Below are 17015 nucleotides of genomic sequence, written 5' to 3' on the forward strand. Positions count from 1 at the left end.
CACATTAGAAACACAATTTTTAAGTGCTTAGACCTACCTTTTACCTGTGGATTTTACTGTTTTCCATTCCACCCATCTATTTGTTGACCAATTAAGCAAATACGTATTAAGCCCCTGCACTCTGTAAAGTATTTTGATAGGGGCCGTGAACCATGGAATCTTCTGGCATAGCAGCCTGGTGAAGTCTATCCTGCTTGGCTTTCATTGTTTCAGAGCTGGGTAGAGTTGGAGAAAATTATTTCAGTATCTCTCCACATCCAGATTTCAAGGATGAGAAAATGAGGTTGGTAGATGAAATGATTTAGGAACCTAAAAGCCAATTACTTTAACCTTCCTAAAGCACACCCTGTAAAACTTTCCAAATTAGATGTTATCTGTAAACATGTCAAACATGTGTTTTTTTGTTTTGTTTTGTTTTGTTTTTTTGAGACAGAGTCTTGCTCTGCCGCCCAGGCTGGAGTGCAGTGGCGCGATCTTGGCTAACTGCAACCTCCGCCTCTCAAGTTCAAGTGATTCTCCTGCCTCAGCCTCCCGAGTAGCTGGGACTTCAGGTGCGTGCCACCCCCACCAGCTAATGTTTTTGTATTTTTAGTAGAGATGAGGTCTCACCACATTGGCTAGGCTGGTCTGAAACTCATGACCTCGTTTCCACCCACCTCTACCTCCCAAAGTGCTAGGATAACAGGCGTGAGCCACCGTGCCCAGCTCCCGTCAAACATGTCTTATAGCTCCTGTAATCCCTGAAGCACTTTGAGAATGAGAACATTATTCACAAAAGCTTTTTGAACAAATTAAAATGGTCCATGTGCCCATGAGAGTTGGTTTTATTCATTGCTCTATTCCTGGTCCTCAAACAGTGCCTGACATATAGTTATGTGTTCCATAAATACCTAGGGGATCATATTTTTTGATATCTTATGTGTGTATATGGAGGCTGTTGGAGGCGTTTCACCAGTAAGGGGCAGTGAGAGTTGCTAAGCCTTTACTTCTGCGTTTCAAATGTCTTCTTGCTTTGTGTATTCCCCTGTGGAATCCCTTTGTGCATCTATGCTCCCAGTGCTGTATCTGGAGGACTGGGGGCAGATGGCTGAGAAGAGGGCCATGTGCCTCTTTCACCACCAGGAGGAGCTGTGACTTTAGTGACATTCCTGAGTCAAGTGGAGGGAGGAGAAGAGAGACAGGAGGGAGGAAAGGACTAAGGAAGGAATCAAATGCTCTGGCATCAGGGTTTGCTCCTTGTGCTAGTTGAGAGACCATGTGTGGACAACATGAAGACACTAAAGTCCATTCTACCCGGACCTGCGTAGCCTCGTCTCTGCAGTCCCTCTGCTCATGCTTGGAGAGCCTCCTGTTATTCGAGTCTGTGTTCAGGTCTGTCATCCTAAGTAGGTGAGATGCTCCCCGGGGGTAGGGGTCACAGAGTATTCCTCTCGTGCCCCCTCAGCACCCACTGAAGGGTGCTCCCTCCCTAGTCGGCATCACATTACTGGGTTTTAAACTTATGCACAGCTGGCCCCAGGGAAGGGCTCAGCTAAGCCAGGTGAGGAGGCCTCCTGGAGTTCACTGAAATGAGAGAGGGGAGCCGGAGTGCACTCGTCCTAGGTCCAAGACAGGCATGGGGAAGGCATCTGCCCAAAGGGAAGGTGTCTGTATGTTGGGGAGGAGGGCCACAACAAGTAGAAAGAGGAAGGAGAGATCCAGTTATTCATTATGGGGAGGACGGGCAGTGGCTAAGAAAAAACCAACTGTCTGAGGAAACTGCCGTGCACACCTGGCCCTGACAAGCTAGTCTATACCCACCTCTTGAGGTGTCTGCACAAAGCTTGAAAGGGAAAGAGGAAGTGTGAGCTGTAGACACTAACAGTGACACCAACAGGAGCAGAGACTTCCCAAGCAGCCCCTGTCTCAGGGTCAGGGAAGCACACCCACAAGACCAGAATGCCAAGCAGGGAGACTCAGGGTCCCCACGCCTCTGCCCGTGTGACCCTGCCATGGGCTGCAGCCTCCACTGTGGTGTGGTCCATTGTCTCAGGTGAGTCCTGGATACAGGTGGGACATTTCTGTCCTTGAATTTTTTGCTTTTTTCATGGAACTGCCTCAGAAGATGCTGTCTTATGCTTCATCTGAATTTGACTTCTTATTTTCACAGGCCCCACAGATACTGGAATTACCCAGACACCAAAATACCTGGTCACAGCAATGAGGAGTAAAAGGACAATGAAATGTGAGCATCTGGGACATGATTCTATGTACTGGTACAGACAGAAACCTAAGAAATCCCTGGAGTTCATGTTTCACAACAACTATAAGGAACTCATTCAAAACGAGACTGTGCCAAGTTACTTTTCACCTGAATGCCGACAGCTCTTGTGTACACCTTCATGTGGTCATGCTGCAGCCAGAAGACTCAGCTGTGAATCTCTGTACCAGCAGCCAAGGCACAGCCCTGCGGAGTCATCGCCTCCCTATGCACAAACCTCCTGGGTCTAGTGAGGAACCCGTGGGGGCAACATGTCCCCCTGAGCCTCAACACTCAGTTGAGCATTACGTAAGGCCTCGGCAGAAATCTCAGACCATAATACTGTCCTTTATTGGATGTGACAATGCTACATTGCCCAGACACCTGCAGCCCGTGTCCCAACTTTGTCTTGAACAAGACTGTGCCTGAACTTGAATGCAGGACAGATGCTGTCAAGTTTAAGTTGTTCCAAGTATCTTCCAGTTCGTTTGTGCCTCAGGAAATCTTGTGTGTAGCATTTAACACTCTGGCCACACCAATCTGCCTTCCAATATGAACCTTTTTTACTTATCTTTCCACCCAAGTTAGACTCTGGATCTCAGCCCTCATCCCAGCTCAAAATCTGCTCAGACCTTTTCTTTTGTTTTTTGTTTGTTTGTTTGTTTTTAGATGGAGTCTCACTCTGTCACCAGACTGGAGTAGTGCAGTGGCGTGATCTCGGTTCAGTGCCACCTCCACCTCCCAGGTTCAAGCGATTCTCCTGCCTCAGCCTTCCGGGTAGCTGGAATGACAGGCACCCACCACCACAACCAGCTAATTTTTGTATTTTTAGTGGAGACGTGGTTTTACCATGTTGACCAGGATGGTCTCAGACTCTTAACTTCTTGATTTGCCCCCGTCGGACTCTCAAAGTGCTGGGATTACAGGCGTGAAACACCGCAACCAGCAGGTCCTTTTCTTTTTTTAAAAATAAAGAATACCCAATGCCCTCCTCAGGTGGCTGTATCAGTGCCTGACTCTGAAGACAGTGGTTCTCCATGGGGTTTGCATCATTGTTCTCTAGTTCACTCTCCCTGGGGCATGTGCAGAGTTTCAACTTCTTGTTGGCTTCTCTCTTCCACTCAGGATTTAAACTTTCAAACTTGATTGTTTTTCCTCCTGTCTCTTTAATCCTAATACCAAGTTTTCTTGGCATCCATTATCAACCGTGGATTCTGTTGCACCTGAATTGTTGCTCTCAGCAGGTAATAAGAGAAGACGACCTCCTGGAATTTCTGAGCCAGACTTTGTACTCAGGGTTACCTTGCTGAGCCCCACATTTTCCAGCACTGCTCTTAATAATTAACGGCCCTCAGTCCTGCACACACCATCAGACCCCTGAGCAGAGCCCTGCACTGTCAGGTTTCTGCACCAACACAAAGGATCCCTCCTCTCTCCTATAGAGGGCGCTCCAGGGACGGTGGGTGTTGCCCCAGACACCAGTAATTCTGCCAGACCTTGCCTGTGGGGCCATGAGAGCTCAAAATGCCACTCCTTTCCTCCACAGGACCAGATGCCTGAGCTAGGAGAGGCCTCATTCCTGCTGTGATCCTGCCATGGATACCTGGCTCCTATGCTGGGCAATTTTTAGTCTCTTGAAAGCAGGTCGATGCTTAGGACTCTAGGAAATTCTTGCTTTGAACTTACCTAAGACAGTTCTAAACCATTCTCTTAATCTTCTTCTTTTCCCACAGGACACACAGAACCTGAAGTCACCCAGACTCCCAGCCATCAGGTCACACAGATGGGAGAGGAAGTGATCTTGCGGTGTGTCCCCATCCCTAATCACTTAAACTTCTATTGGTACAGACAAATCTTGGGGCAGAAAGTCGAGTTTCTGGTTTACTTCTATAATGATAAGATCTTAGAGAAGTCTGAAATATTTGATGATCGATTCTCAGTTGAAAGGCCTGATGGATCAAATTTCACTCTGAAGATCAAGTCCACAAAGCTGGAGGACTCAGCTACGTACTTCTGTGCCAGCAGTGAAGCCACAGCCTTGCAAAGACACCTCCAGCCTGTTCAAAAACCCTCATAGATCTGCCTCCCTCCCAGCCGCCATCACCCACTTCCTGTCTAAGAAAACGAAGTCTCTGGTTGGGTTTGTTCTTGCTGCCGTCACGAAATAATCAGATATCCGAAATTGAATTAACAAAGATATGTTGGACAGGAATGGCCAGATGCTGTAGGATTTGAAGAATGTTTACAGATACTACAGAGTGTGATGGTGGGCTCTGAATATGGGAGAATTGTACACGACCAAGTAACTTGTATCTTCTCCTTAATCCCATTTTGCCGTCTTTATTAGAATTTTTTTGTTTTAGTTGCTTAGGAAAACATATTTTAACTCCTAGGATAGCGAGATGATTATGGAGTGGGAGTTCAGGTATTCCCATGAGAATACAGAGGATTGCCACAGAAATCTTCAGAAGGAGAAGGGGCTTGGTAGAAGGAACTCAGTATCAGTGGGTCTTGTTCAGCATGTGCTCAAGAGCAGAACTATCTGATGACTCTGTCACCCTGGTGTGCTACATTTGGGCTAATGACGCTAGCTCACAAAATAACAAGTTAAGAGAGTAGAAAACGTGGAGTCTAATATTGGGACACCATTTCACACCATTTCAAGGTCAACAGGGGTCTAGATCAGCATGAGAATCCCCAGAATAAAGCCAGGCAGTGCAGGAACAGAATTCAGCAACAAAAGTCAAGAGACATCTAGAGGCAGAGGCAGGAATGAATTGTCACTTTCAACTTAACATGAGGCAGCCAGATTAACTTCTTGAGTTTCATTTAAGAAACTATTGCTGTTTTAAACATATCTATTGAATTCTAAATTTTAGATATTTTGTATATTTCAGTTCTGGAATTTCCACTTAAATCTTATTACAATTTCCAGTTGTCTGCTAAAATTCTACATTTTGTCATTTACTTTGTTGACTATATTAACATCCAACATTTGAAACCCAGTTTTGGATAACTTTAACATCTGAATCTGTTTGGGTCTGTTTCTTTTTTCTGTTTTCTCTGTTTCTTTTCTGGGCATGTGATTTTGTTTTCTCACACAACTAGTGATTTATTTGAATGCTGGATATTGTATATAAAAACTATAGAGATAATCTGAGGCTCTGAGTGATTTCATCTTCCTCAAATGATTCACTTTTGCTTCTGCTGGGAATTGTAGTAGGGGCAGATCACCTTAACTGAGTTGATGACTGAGCTGGATCAGAGCTGGGCTTCAGCCTCCGTGATGGCTGTTCGCCTTTGGTCTTAGCCATTTAAGTTCCAACTAGATGTCTGGAGTTTAACAGCTTAATTGAAGTGTAAATTACATAACATAATATTTGCCCATTGTGAGTGTGCAATTCAATGAATTTTGATAAATTTGTGGAGTTGTGCAACAATCACCGTGATCCAGCTGTAAAATATTTCATCCTCCCTACCCGGAAAGTTCCTTCTTGCTCATTTTCAGTCAGTCCCTGCTTCTACCTCTAGCACCAAGGCCTGGGGTCTTTGCCAGGGTCCTCTCTGATTCGGTAGTCACTGAACATAAACGTTCTCCAGACCAGAAAGGTGGTGGATGCTCCTCAAAGCCCGCTACACTCTCAGTCTTCCCTTTTTTCCTCAGCTGCTTAGGCAGCGATATAAAATTGGCAAATGACTTAGAGGGAAAAGTGGTCCGTTAGATCTCTCCTTTCTCCTTGAGATCCCAGTCCGTTAGGTTCTTACTTCCTCAGTAGCTCCAAGTGCTTTCAAACATTTATTTTTATATTTTGTTAAGTTTATCTAGTTGTTTTTGGTGGGAATACTGTTCTGCAAAAATTCAGTCTATTAACTCCGAAAGCCAGTTTTTATATTTGTTAAAGGTGAGGTACAATTTTGCATGTTTTTATTTTAGGTCGAAGCCTCTTGAAGAAAGGAAGGAGTGAACCTCTCTGATTTCCCGTTTTTATCTTCTTTTTTCCTTTTTGAGATGGATTCTCGCTCATGTTGCCCAGGCTGGAGTGCATTGGGGCGATCTCGGCACACTGCAACCTCTGCCTCCTGTATTCAAGTGATTCTCCTGCCTCAGCCTCCAGACTAGCTGGGATTACAGGCGCATGCCACCACACTCGGCTAATTTTTATATTTTTAATAGAGACGGGGTCTCACCATGTTGGCCAGGATGGTCTCGGCCTCTTGACCTCATGATCTGCCATCCTCGGACTCCCGAAGTGTTGGGATTACAGGCATGAGCCACCATGCCTGCCTGCATATCTCTATTTCTAAGACCTCAACATCCCTGCTGCCTTTGGTCCACCATGGGACAGAGTCTTGACACGTTTGACCTTTTACCACAAGGAGGAGCTGTGACTCTACTGAGATTAAGGGAACTCAGAGGAAGGACAGAGTATTCTCCGCATGGGAGACAGTGAAAAGAAATATCGGGTTTATTTGCAACAGGGGAAAATATGGTCTGCAGAAGCTGTGTTAATGCTGAAATGTGAGAGGTTAAATACAGACTGTTCATTTGCCTTGCTGTGCAGGTGTTTTTGTTCTAGCAAAGAGCCTAGACTGTCAGATTTGTTGCATGTGACCCTGCATGGGATGAGGAAGGGGGAGCTGGGAAAGAGGAGAGCTCACAAGCAGATGCTGGGAGAGGACCCCTTCCTGAGAGGAATAAGAGAGGCTCTGGACACTGGGCCTCTGCTCCAGCTCAATCCTGCCATGAAATGGCTTCCTGAGACCTGGACAGTGAGCCTGACAAATCAGGGCTTCCTCGAGGGATCTTGCAAAGAGAGTAATTACCAAGGGAAATCTACTTATCAGACCAAAGAATACCTGGAGCGCCATTCCCCTGACTCTAAATGATGAAAGACTTAAGCTAGAAAAGGTATTTTTTTTTTTCTTTTTCCTCTTCTGGATGTTCCTCTAAGTTCTTGGAGCAAGAGTTTCTAAGGATAGGAAACCTGTCTCCTGGGTCTGAGCAAATGGTTCTGTCAAAACGACATCATCAGACTCCCTTCCAGCTTCCACCTTCAACATCTATCCCTGTCTCCCAAGACCCATGGAAACTAGACTTGTCCAGGTATCAAAAGATGATGCCAAACAGTTGGAAATGGGAAAGAAGGTGGCATGGACAGACCTCCAGGATGGACATCTGAAACAGGCTCTTCCTTTTGTTTTCACTACAGGCTCCTGTTTCACCTTTTCAAAAAGCAGTTGAAATTTTCCTTACTTCTTGGAAATCCAAAAATACAGCAAAGATACATTTTATATAGGCTCTAGCTATTCATCAGGATGGAGCTTCAGAGTATCTCTATACTCTACCAGATATATTCTAGCATGCTGCCTGGAAGTGAAAGTCTAGCCAGACAGTTTAACAGGAAAACCATTAGCCATGCTGTGGAGGTTAATTTTGCAGTTTATCTTGGAATGGAACAAAAGAATGTATTGAAGGTAGGAAACTCATTTCTACATGCTAGATTCTAAATTTCTTAACTTTCTGTAGTATGAGCCATTTTCAAATGTGCTAAAAGTTATAAAAGCGGACTATGCAAAACACACACTTCTAAGCTCACTATTAAATATTTAAAGTGACTACCATAGGAGTTGGAGAGTCAAGGTACCCCTGGGCTTTTCAAACTCCTACCCTCACAAAAAGTCTAGAACTTCTTCTCAGTAACAAAAGTAAGATGACATATAATCATTTCTCATTGTTAATAAACAATCTCTATCCATCATGGCATTGCATTTAATTTGTGTTAATTGTTGCTAACAAAGGACTACAGATTAAACATTTGTGATCCATATAATAATAGAAATAATAAATGCAAATATTTTAAGTGGACAAGCGATTTCAATAACTCAACAGGCAAATAGCATGAACTGACGCTTCACAAAGGTGAAGGACACATGGCCTGTGACAGGATGTTTTATCTGGCTTTGGTCTGACTTTCATTTGGAAAACTGGAAGCTGCTGGTTGACCTGCAGAGGTACGATCCCATGAGCTGAGATGCTTGTTGACTTTTGCCTTTTTTTGTCAGCTTGAAAGAATTTTTTAAAATCAGGGTCATTGTCTCCAGTAACAAGCAGCCAGCTGGGTTGAATGGAAGTGAAACCATGGCCCTTGTCCCATTGCAGAGCTGGAAACCCAGTGATGAGCATCAGTGAAGAGAGAGACAGAATCAGATGACATGAAATCGACATCAGATTCTGCTCAGGAAACTAAATATGACATAATTGGGCACAAGAGATTGTCCGTTCTATTCCACCAGAGGAGACAGCATGGTTTTCCCGTGAGTTCTTGGGGAGCTGGAGGAGGGAGACAGCTCTGCCAGGTAGAGTGGTTTCCTCATGAGAAATGTAAAAAGAAGAGGCGGAGATGGAGATTTTGACTCTAGAAGGGTGGAAGATTTTGCTTGTAAACATATCAACACACTTGCCTTTCCCACTAAGACACAAACTTTGGGGGAACTGCCCAAATATAAGACGGGGTTTAACTATAGGGCAGCCAAAAATATGACCCATGTTCAAAATATGCATCGTGGTATCATTCAGTTCGATGTGTTCTGGTTCTTCTGCAGCCTTCTGTCTCATTCCCTTTGCCCCTACAACTCTCCGCCTTTTTGTGGATTAAGTTATCCCTATGATAAAATTATTATATTTTCTTCCTTCTTTGACATTCTTGTTGGAAGCCTGGCTCTTCCCAGGGATCCCAGTATCTATCCTCTCTCCCTTCTGTAACTTTTTTCCCCTTCTGCTGCATAGTGGGCCCTGTCAGAAAATACATACATGATCAATTTATTTGTTGCTTTTTATCCTTTGGACAATTCTTTTTTTTGTTTTGTTGTGGTTGAGACTGAGTCTCGCTCTGTCATCCAGACTGGAGTGCAGTGTCACAATCTTGGCTCACTGCAAGCTCTGCCTCCTGGATTCACGCCTTCTCCTGCCTCAGCCTCCTGAATAGCTGGGACTACAGGCTCCGGACACCAAGCCCGGCTAATTTTTATGTATTTTTAGTAGAGACGGGGTTTCCCCGTGTTAGCCAGGATGGTCTCGATCTCCTGACCTAGTGAACCGCCCGCCTCAGCCTCCCAAAGTGCTGGGATTACAGGCATGGGCCACTGCGTCTGGCCTAGACAATTCTTGAAGGGCAATAAAACACTTTTGCTTTTCATGTCTCCTGTAAAACACAAAACAAAACAACACCCAGAACTAACATTGCCTCATATGAGGCTAGTTTCTTTCTATCAGTTTCATTCCAGTGCCTCTCCCAGATGCTGTCCGTCTGATTTGGTAAAAACTCTTGCGTAAAATACTGAGATACATATTTATTTAAAGTCTACTCTTTAAGAGTGGTTACATCTTTATATAGTTATCATCATCACCATTGTATACAGCCTCTTGTCATTTCACTATCTTCCCTCCCTTCCTTCCTTTCCTCATTAGAAAAGCTTCCCATGTCAGCTGTGTGGTGCAATGAGGTAAGTACTGAATAAGACCCACATCTAGCGGGGTACCTGCTTATGTTCACAGAATTTTAGAACTAGACAGAATGTTGAAAATTATTTACTTCTGCCCACTGTTTCATAGATCAGGAAAAGGGATGCTTTTAAAAAAGTATTTAAATGCAAGCAGTAACTATATTGCTGGACTCCATGTAACATGCATTTCACATTCTTAGTCTACAGGTAATGTGTGAATGTGTTTTTGCTCCTATTGGATTATAAGCATCATGAGAGTGAGAATATAGTTTACTCATGCTTGGCACTAAGTAGACATTCAATGACTATAAACAAATAAAGCATGCTTGACATTCCAAGAAGGATGGTGGTCATTTTTCTTTTGTTTAGTTCAAGTTCTGTGTTTAGTAAATCACAAATGAACCATCAGGGTCTGTGTTTGCAGGGGATTCACCTGTAGATGACAACACTACCAAAGTGTGTGTGTGTATGTGTGTGAAATGCCATTCTGGCTGTGCTGGTCCCTGGTTTTCCTCCTGGAGGTTCCTGCCCTGGGGTCACTGACAGAGGCATTGAGATCTGAGTGCTGGACCTTGCTGACCAGAGCAGGAAGAGCTGCGGCCCTGCCACACCCCCAAGGTTGGATGTTTGATGGCTGGCAGAGGAGGGGAGTACCATGGGCAAGAATAAAGGGGACGGGGTCCTCAACAGGGGATAATCCAGAAAACACAAAGGCATGTTGTGTTGTCACATTGGCGTCAGGCGGGTAGGGCCCAAGGATGCCGCTAAGCATCCTAGCTGAGCAGGACAGCCCCCCACAACCAACAATCACCTGATCCAACATGGCACTCGGGCTGAAATTGAGAAACTCTGCTATAAGCTTGAGTTGCAAACTCTGTACCAACAATGAGGATTATCTGCAGACAACTCAAGAGCAGTACCATCACCTGCATTTGTTTTCCGCAACAACCCTGCTGTTTACCTTTATTGCCATTCAGTCACAGCACACGGTAACTGCATATTGTCCAGCACCCTCCTGTTTCCTCATAGATCTACCCCTTGGACAGATAAGGACATCAGAGGGAGTAGGGCTGCAGTTCACTCCCAACAATGACCCTTCAACAGGGTTTTCTCTGAACTAGCATCACAGTCATGTGGGTTAGGTGGCTGTAGCTGGTACTCAGGTGAAATCTCAGGCCAGTCTTTCCTGAAAAAAGGGAACCACTGACCATTAATCAGAACTTCAGGTGAGCAAAGATTCAAGAGAGCAAAACAATGTCCTGTATTATTGTGAAGGGGAAGCAAAGGATCCAGAGAGGAACAGCAGCCTGACTCTGAGGGAAGGGCACGAAAGGGAGAGGAAGGGAGGGGGTGGTCAATCCCAGGTAAGAAGCTGGGAGGGAGGGGTCTGATGGCACAGGAATGACTGTCAGAGACACATCCTGGAGGCCACAATTCAACCTTCTCAACTTTTCCCAGAAATTTCAAAAAATCCTTTAAAGCAGCAAGTGCAGGGCGTGAAAAGCAGGAGCCACGCTAGAGGAGAGCCTGGGAATGGGGAAATGATTACAGGCGGTGACCTCACTGGCGCAGCTCCTCCCAGCGGCAGTGGAAAGCACAGCCTAGACTTCCCACCACTGCACACCAGAATCCTGCCCCGGGCCTTGCCTGGTCTGCCTGACTCTGCCATGGGCTACAGGCTCCTCTGCTGTGTGACCCTCTGCCTCCTCCAAGCAGGTGAGTCCTGGGCCCAGGTGACATCACCCTGTTGGAGTCCCTAAGTCTTTTCACCATGACAACAACAGCAGGCTACCTCCTGGGATTTGCCTGAATTCTGCTTCTTTTCTTTGCAGGTTCCTTGGACACAGCTGTTTCCCAGACTCCAAAATACCTGGTCACACAGATGGGAAAGAAGGAGTCCCTTAAATGTGAACAAAATCTGGGCCATGATACTATGTATTGGTATAAGCAGGACTCCAAGAAATTGCTGAAGATAATGTTTAGCTACAATAACAAGGAACTCATTATAAATGAAACAGTTTCAAATCGCTTCTCACCTGAGTCTCCAGACAAAGCTCATTTAAATCTTCACATCAAGTCCCTGGAGCTTCGTGACTCTGCTGTGTATTTCTGTGCCAGCAGCCAAGGCACAGCCCTGCAGAGTCACCACATTCCTGTGCACAAACCTCCCAGCTCAGCCAGGAAGCTGTGGGCCAGTGTGTGCACCTGCACCGAAGGCTCCAGTCTCCACTCTCTGATGGCCTCGGATGGAGTTTCAGTCTGTAGTACAGACGGCTTGTGCAACCAGCGGAGAAGTCGTCTATTTTATGCACACAAAGTCTCACAGAATTGTTTATCAGCTGGAGCAGGGCTTCACAACAAAGCCACTGAAGTATTAGGGCTCCACAAACAAAAACAGAGCCTGTCCCATGCACTGAATATCTGAACTGGTGGAGGAAGCTATTTCTTGTCTTTCTGTGCTGCACACATGCGTCCATATTTTATATAACATTATGAAAAAAATATGATTGCTAAAAATGGTTAATGAGCACAAGCATAAAGGAGGGGGAAGGAAATATTTCTAAGATCAAGAGACAATTCTGATGATCAGTAAGTACTTTATTTAACAGAAAAATATTTGGAGAGGCATGAAATTCCATGGTAATAGGTAAACTGGAAAGTGTTGAGGGGAAGCCAGTGGAGGCAGCCTTGTGCATTGTAGGCTCCTTCTCTTCAAGAAGGGTGACCAGCAAGCGTCTCTCCCAATTCTGATGAAGGTCATCTTGAACTCTCCCCAAGAGTAGGCAATAGCTAGATGACTGGGGATATCGGGAGATCTGAAAGGACTTTGGACACAAATCTCTAGGCAGTGGTGAGCCATTGGTCCTACTCCAAGTGAAACAACATGATGAAAATGTTATTTTGGTACAGGAACACTGGTACTAGTATGGATCAGAAAGGAGATAGATTTTGGGTAGCATGAAGAATTAGGAGACTTCTAAATATCCTACAGGAAAGATTAGAAAGAGTTTATGTGAAGCATTGTGGACAACATAGGCTTGAGGCTCTGGATTATGTTATTTCTTGGAAATAGTATTGGGTTTTATTCTGGGGGGGTTGAATCTATGACTAGCTAGGGTCTACTTCAACTTTGCCCTCCCTCTTAGGGAGCCCCAGCATGTGGTCAGCATTGCTAGTGCATGCCTTTCCAGGGTCTTAGTGGGAATCACGGTGTTCCCACCACGACTCTCCACTCTCACTGGGTCTGAATGCCAATCCCTTCTGGCCCTGAGTATCTTCTGACATGCCTGCCCATGTCTTCAGCCTTCCAGAGTTTGTTCCCTGCTGGGCCTTTGGGAGTGCCACCCTCTGCACGCACAACTTAGGACACGACCCAGAAAGAAATATAAAAAATAAAAAAAGATTTTCTTACACAGGTTCTCAGGGCTCCTTTTTAGTACACTGTGTCCTAAATCCCGGCTGTCTTGGAGTCAGTTATGTCTTCTTATCTCCAGTCACATATACTACTACTTTACTTGGCTTCTCTTCATATTTACTATTCCACTCTTCACTCTTCTTGCAATTCTTACAGTCCTGAGATCACTTTCCTTCTTAGGTCCATCCCTAATTCAGATGACTTGATCTCTTTGGTCAACACCCTTGTTGTGGGAAATGCTTATGTTAGCTATTGTCCTCAGGACAATTAAACCTTTCACTTTCACCATTATTCAAGTTTTCAGTTTAAACTCTATTGCTTTTTTAATGCCCTTGCAATTTGGTTTACTTATTGGGAGCCAAACAATACAATAAAATTTTATTTGTTCACATTTGTTCTGCTTCTTTGTAGAAGGCCCAAAGTGTTTTCTTGCTGAATTAGATACCAATTGAAACAATTTTAATGGTAATGATACTAGTGTTTAAAATAAGGCCAATTTTAGGTTTTTACATGATGAATAGAATATCTCCAACTGTAGCAGGTTAGATATCGATCCTATATGTAACCTGTTGAGAGGGAGAATATTCAAAACCCTTAAAGTCTAATCTACATCCTTTACATTTTTTTGTTTGGTTTTTGGGCCACATTGAAAATCTGATGAAATTTATACATTAGAAGAATGCTACAATTTTCCTCCTGACCAAGCACTACCCCAGGTTAAAACAAATCTAAATTATAAACCCTTGACATAAATCATGGATAAGTGTCTTCCCTCGGCCCAGTGTAGATTTACATATAACACAGATTTACGACCCTAATCTCAGTCCTACAATTATAATTATCAACACAAAATGGTAATACTGATGTAATACAACAATAAATAGATGGTAAAAATCACTTAGTATGAATCATCTCATTTTGTGTTTATTTGTGTTCATTTGTATCTTCAAAGGTTCTAGAATGAAAAGTCAATATGGGCATAACAGTATATTTTAAGAAAATTGATGATATTCTAATAACTAAATGGTCACAAAGCATAAATAGCTTGTGCAGTGAAGTAGAGAAGACCCATAGACAGTCATCAAGCTGCTTTCTAGTTGGAAAGCTCTCTGCAGAACTGATGACCAATTTGGTTTCTAATATTTGAGAAATGGAAGGGCTTTGGAGATCATCTCATTTCCGCTTTCCTGATTTAATATGTGAGGAAATATGGCATCACATATATAAAGTGATTGAACAATGACATACTGATTACATATCTCAAACTTTATGTAAGATACAATTTTATTCTTTAGTTGTTTTCTGCATATGTTGAATTGTCCTACTCAAGTAGAATTCTGGGGGTGAAAATGTTGGTGATTTTGTGCTTGCTCCTAGCTGTTACTCAAGGAGTATTTGTTGAAAAAGTCAGACTGGCCCATAAGCTCCAGAGGGCTGGGGTACTGTCTGTTCTGCTCATTACCAAGGATGCATAGTTAATTTTCTTTTCTTTTCTTTCATTTCTTTTCGCCTCAGTTCATTTCTTTTCTTTTTTCTTTTGAGGGTGGTGTGGGGGCAAGGTCTTGCTCTGTCCTGAGTGCAGTGATGCAATCAAGACTCACTACAGCCTTGACTTCCATGGCTCAAGCGATCCTCCCACTTCAGCCTCTTGAGTAGCTGGGACTACAGACATGCACCATTACATTCGGGTAATTTTTGGTAATTTTTGTAGAGATAAGGTGTTGCCATGCTGCCAAGACTCACACATAGACAATTTCTGTTGAGTAAAAAGTTAGAATGTCTTAGGTGTGTGGATACCTGGTGTTCTGGTTGCTGACTTTCTGTATTGTTGCCAACACCTCTTTCATATTCATTCTTCCCTGGCCTTTGAAACCCATCCCTGCTGCTCAGGGATCTGGGATCTAGAACCATTCTGGATGCTGACACTGGGTTGGTGAGTGGTCAAATGCTGCTTTGGCCACAGGGAGGAGCTGTGCTCCAGTGAAACATCTGAGGCAGGATAGAGAGTGAGAGGAGAGATGGGCCAGGAGGGATCTTGCCCACGGGGAGCCATCCTTACCTCGAATGAGAGCATGACCGTACTCAGGTTAAGCACACTAACATCAGCTTCAAGCTGATTTCCCTTTCCCTTACTCCACACACCTTGCGTTGTTCTTTTTCAGCATCCCGTGTATGTTAGCTCTAAGCCCAGCCAAGCCCCATGCCCTCCACTTCAGGGACAGAGGGTGGCTCATCCCTTTTGTGCTCCCTCAGCTCCCACCCCAGTGTCTGGTTGATGGTGGGCATCACAGTCACGCCCTAGAATGCTGGGCGCTGGTCCACACTGCCTCTGTGGTCATGCAGTCATCCTCCCTCCACAGAGCCAGGCAAAAAGGGCTCCACCGTGCTTAGACATTGAGGGAAGGGACGTTTTGAATGGTTCTGTCTTGTGTGATCCCGCAGGACAGAAGGAGATTCCTTGAATGGGAGTGGTCTGTTTCTGAGAGGGGTCCTGAAAGACAAGGGGACAGAGATAGAGGGAGGATCCACATAATGAGGAAGCAGCTGAGAGCAAAGGAGCCCCTGCCAGAGGACTACCCTTGGGGGATAAAAAGCTGGCTCTGCCCTTTCTGCCCAGCCCATTCATCCCAGCCCAGACTATTCAAATCTACCTTCTATCAAGACCTAGAAAGCACGTAAAACGGCCAGGAATAAATATCCCCTGGGTCTGGGGAAGCTGTCAGGAGCAGTGACATCACAAGGAAAACCACCAACCAGGGCCAAGGAGACCAGAGCCCAGCGCCTCACCCAGAGGACCCCAGTCAGAGGCCTCATCTCAGACCCGAGGCTAGCATGGGCTGCAGGCTGCTCTGCTGTGCGGTTCTCTGTCTCCTGGGAGCAGGTGAGTTGGCTTCAAATCGACTGTCCTTGAACTCCAAGCCTTTTCCTTGTGGCTGCAGCAACAGCCCTCCTCCTGGGCTCTGCCTGAATTTTGTCCCTTTCCTCCTACAGTCCCCACAGACACTGGAGTTACCCAGACACCAAAACACCTGGTCATGGGAATGACAAATAAGAAGTCTTTGAAATGTGAACAACATCTGGGGCACAATGCTATGTACTGGTACAAGCAGAAAGCTAAGAAGCCACCGGAGCTCATGTTTGTCTACAACTATGAGAAACTCTCTATTAATGAAAGTGTGCCCAGTCGCTTCTCACCTGAATGCTCCAAGAGCTCTCTCTTATACCTTCACCTAAGCGCCCTGCAGCCAGAAGACTCAGCCCTGTATCTCTGCGCCAGCAGCCAAGACACAGCCTTGCAGAGTCGCCGCTTTCCTGTGCAGAAACCTTCGGGGCCTGCCAGGAAGCTGTGGGGGCCACGGAGGGCTCGGGTGAGCATTTCCTGCAAGAGCCCCGACAGAAGCTTCAGAACATCACAGCACCTGCTAATTCATCCATGTGGCAACTTTACATCCTATGTTCATATTTAGAGTGTGGGTTTTCTTTTGCCTGAGTGTGACTGCCCTGTCAACTGCTTTGAAAAAAGGATAAACATATTCAGATCTACTTTTAAAAAATGCTTTTTTAAAATCATGAAATAAGCCGGGCATGGTGGCTCACGCCTGTGATCCCAGCACTTTGGGAGGCCGAGACGGGCTGATCATGAGGTCAGGAGTTCAAAACCAGCCTAACTAATATGGTGAAATCCTTTCTCTACCAAAAATACAAAAAATTAGCCGGGCTTGGTGGATGTGCCTGTAGTCCCAGCTCTGTAGTCCCAGCTACTCAGGAACCTGAGGCAGGAGAATCGCTTGAGCCTAGGATGTGGAGGTTGCAGTGAGCCGAGATTGCGCCACTGAACTCCAGCCTGGACAACAGAGC

General features: G+C 45.0%; 2 gene segments (V, D, J or C); both read left to right on the top strand.

Moving 5' to 3' along the window:
- Positions 1-11371: 11371 nt before the first annotated feature.
- LOC103227111 (T cell receptor beta variable 3-1-like) lies at positions 11372-12167 on the top strand. The segment is given in 2 exon segments: positions 11372-11458; positions 11575-12167. Coding segments are annotated over 2 exon segments (642 nt in total).
- A 2660-nt stretch (positions 12168-14827) lies between these two features.
- Positions 14828-16624, top strand: LOC140709599 (T cell receptor beta variable 4-1-like). The segment is given in 3 exon segments: positions 14828-14855; positions 15874-16038; positions 16149-16624. Coding segments are annotated over 3 exon segments (669 nt in total).
- The last annotated feature ends 391 nt before the right edge of the window (positions 16625-17015 follow it).

The sequence above is a fragment of the Chlorocebus sabaeus genome, chromosome 21, assembly GCF_047675955.1.
Source record: "Chlorocebus sabaeus isolate Y175 chromosome 21, mChlSab1.0.hap1, whole genome shotgun sequence".
Taxonomy (NCBI): domain Eukaryota; kingdom Metazoa; phylum Chordata; class Mammalia; order Primates; family Cercopithecidae; genus Chlorocebus; species Chlorocebus sabaeus.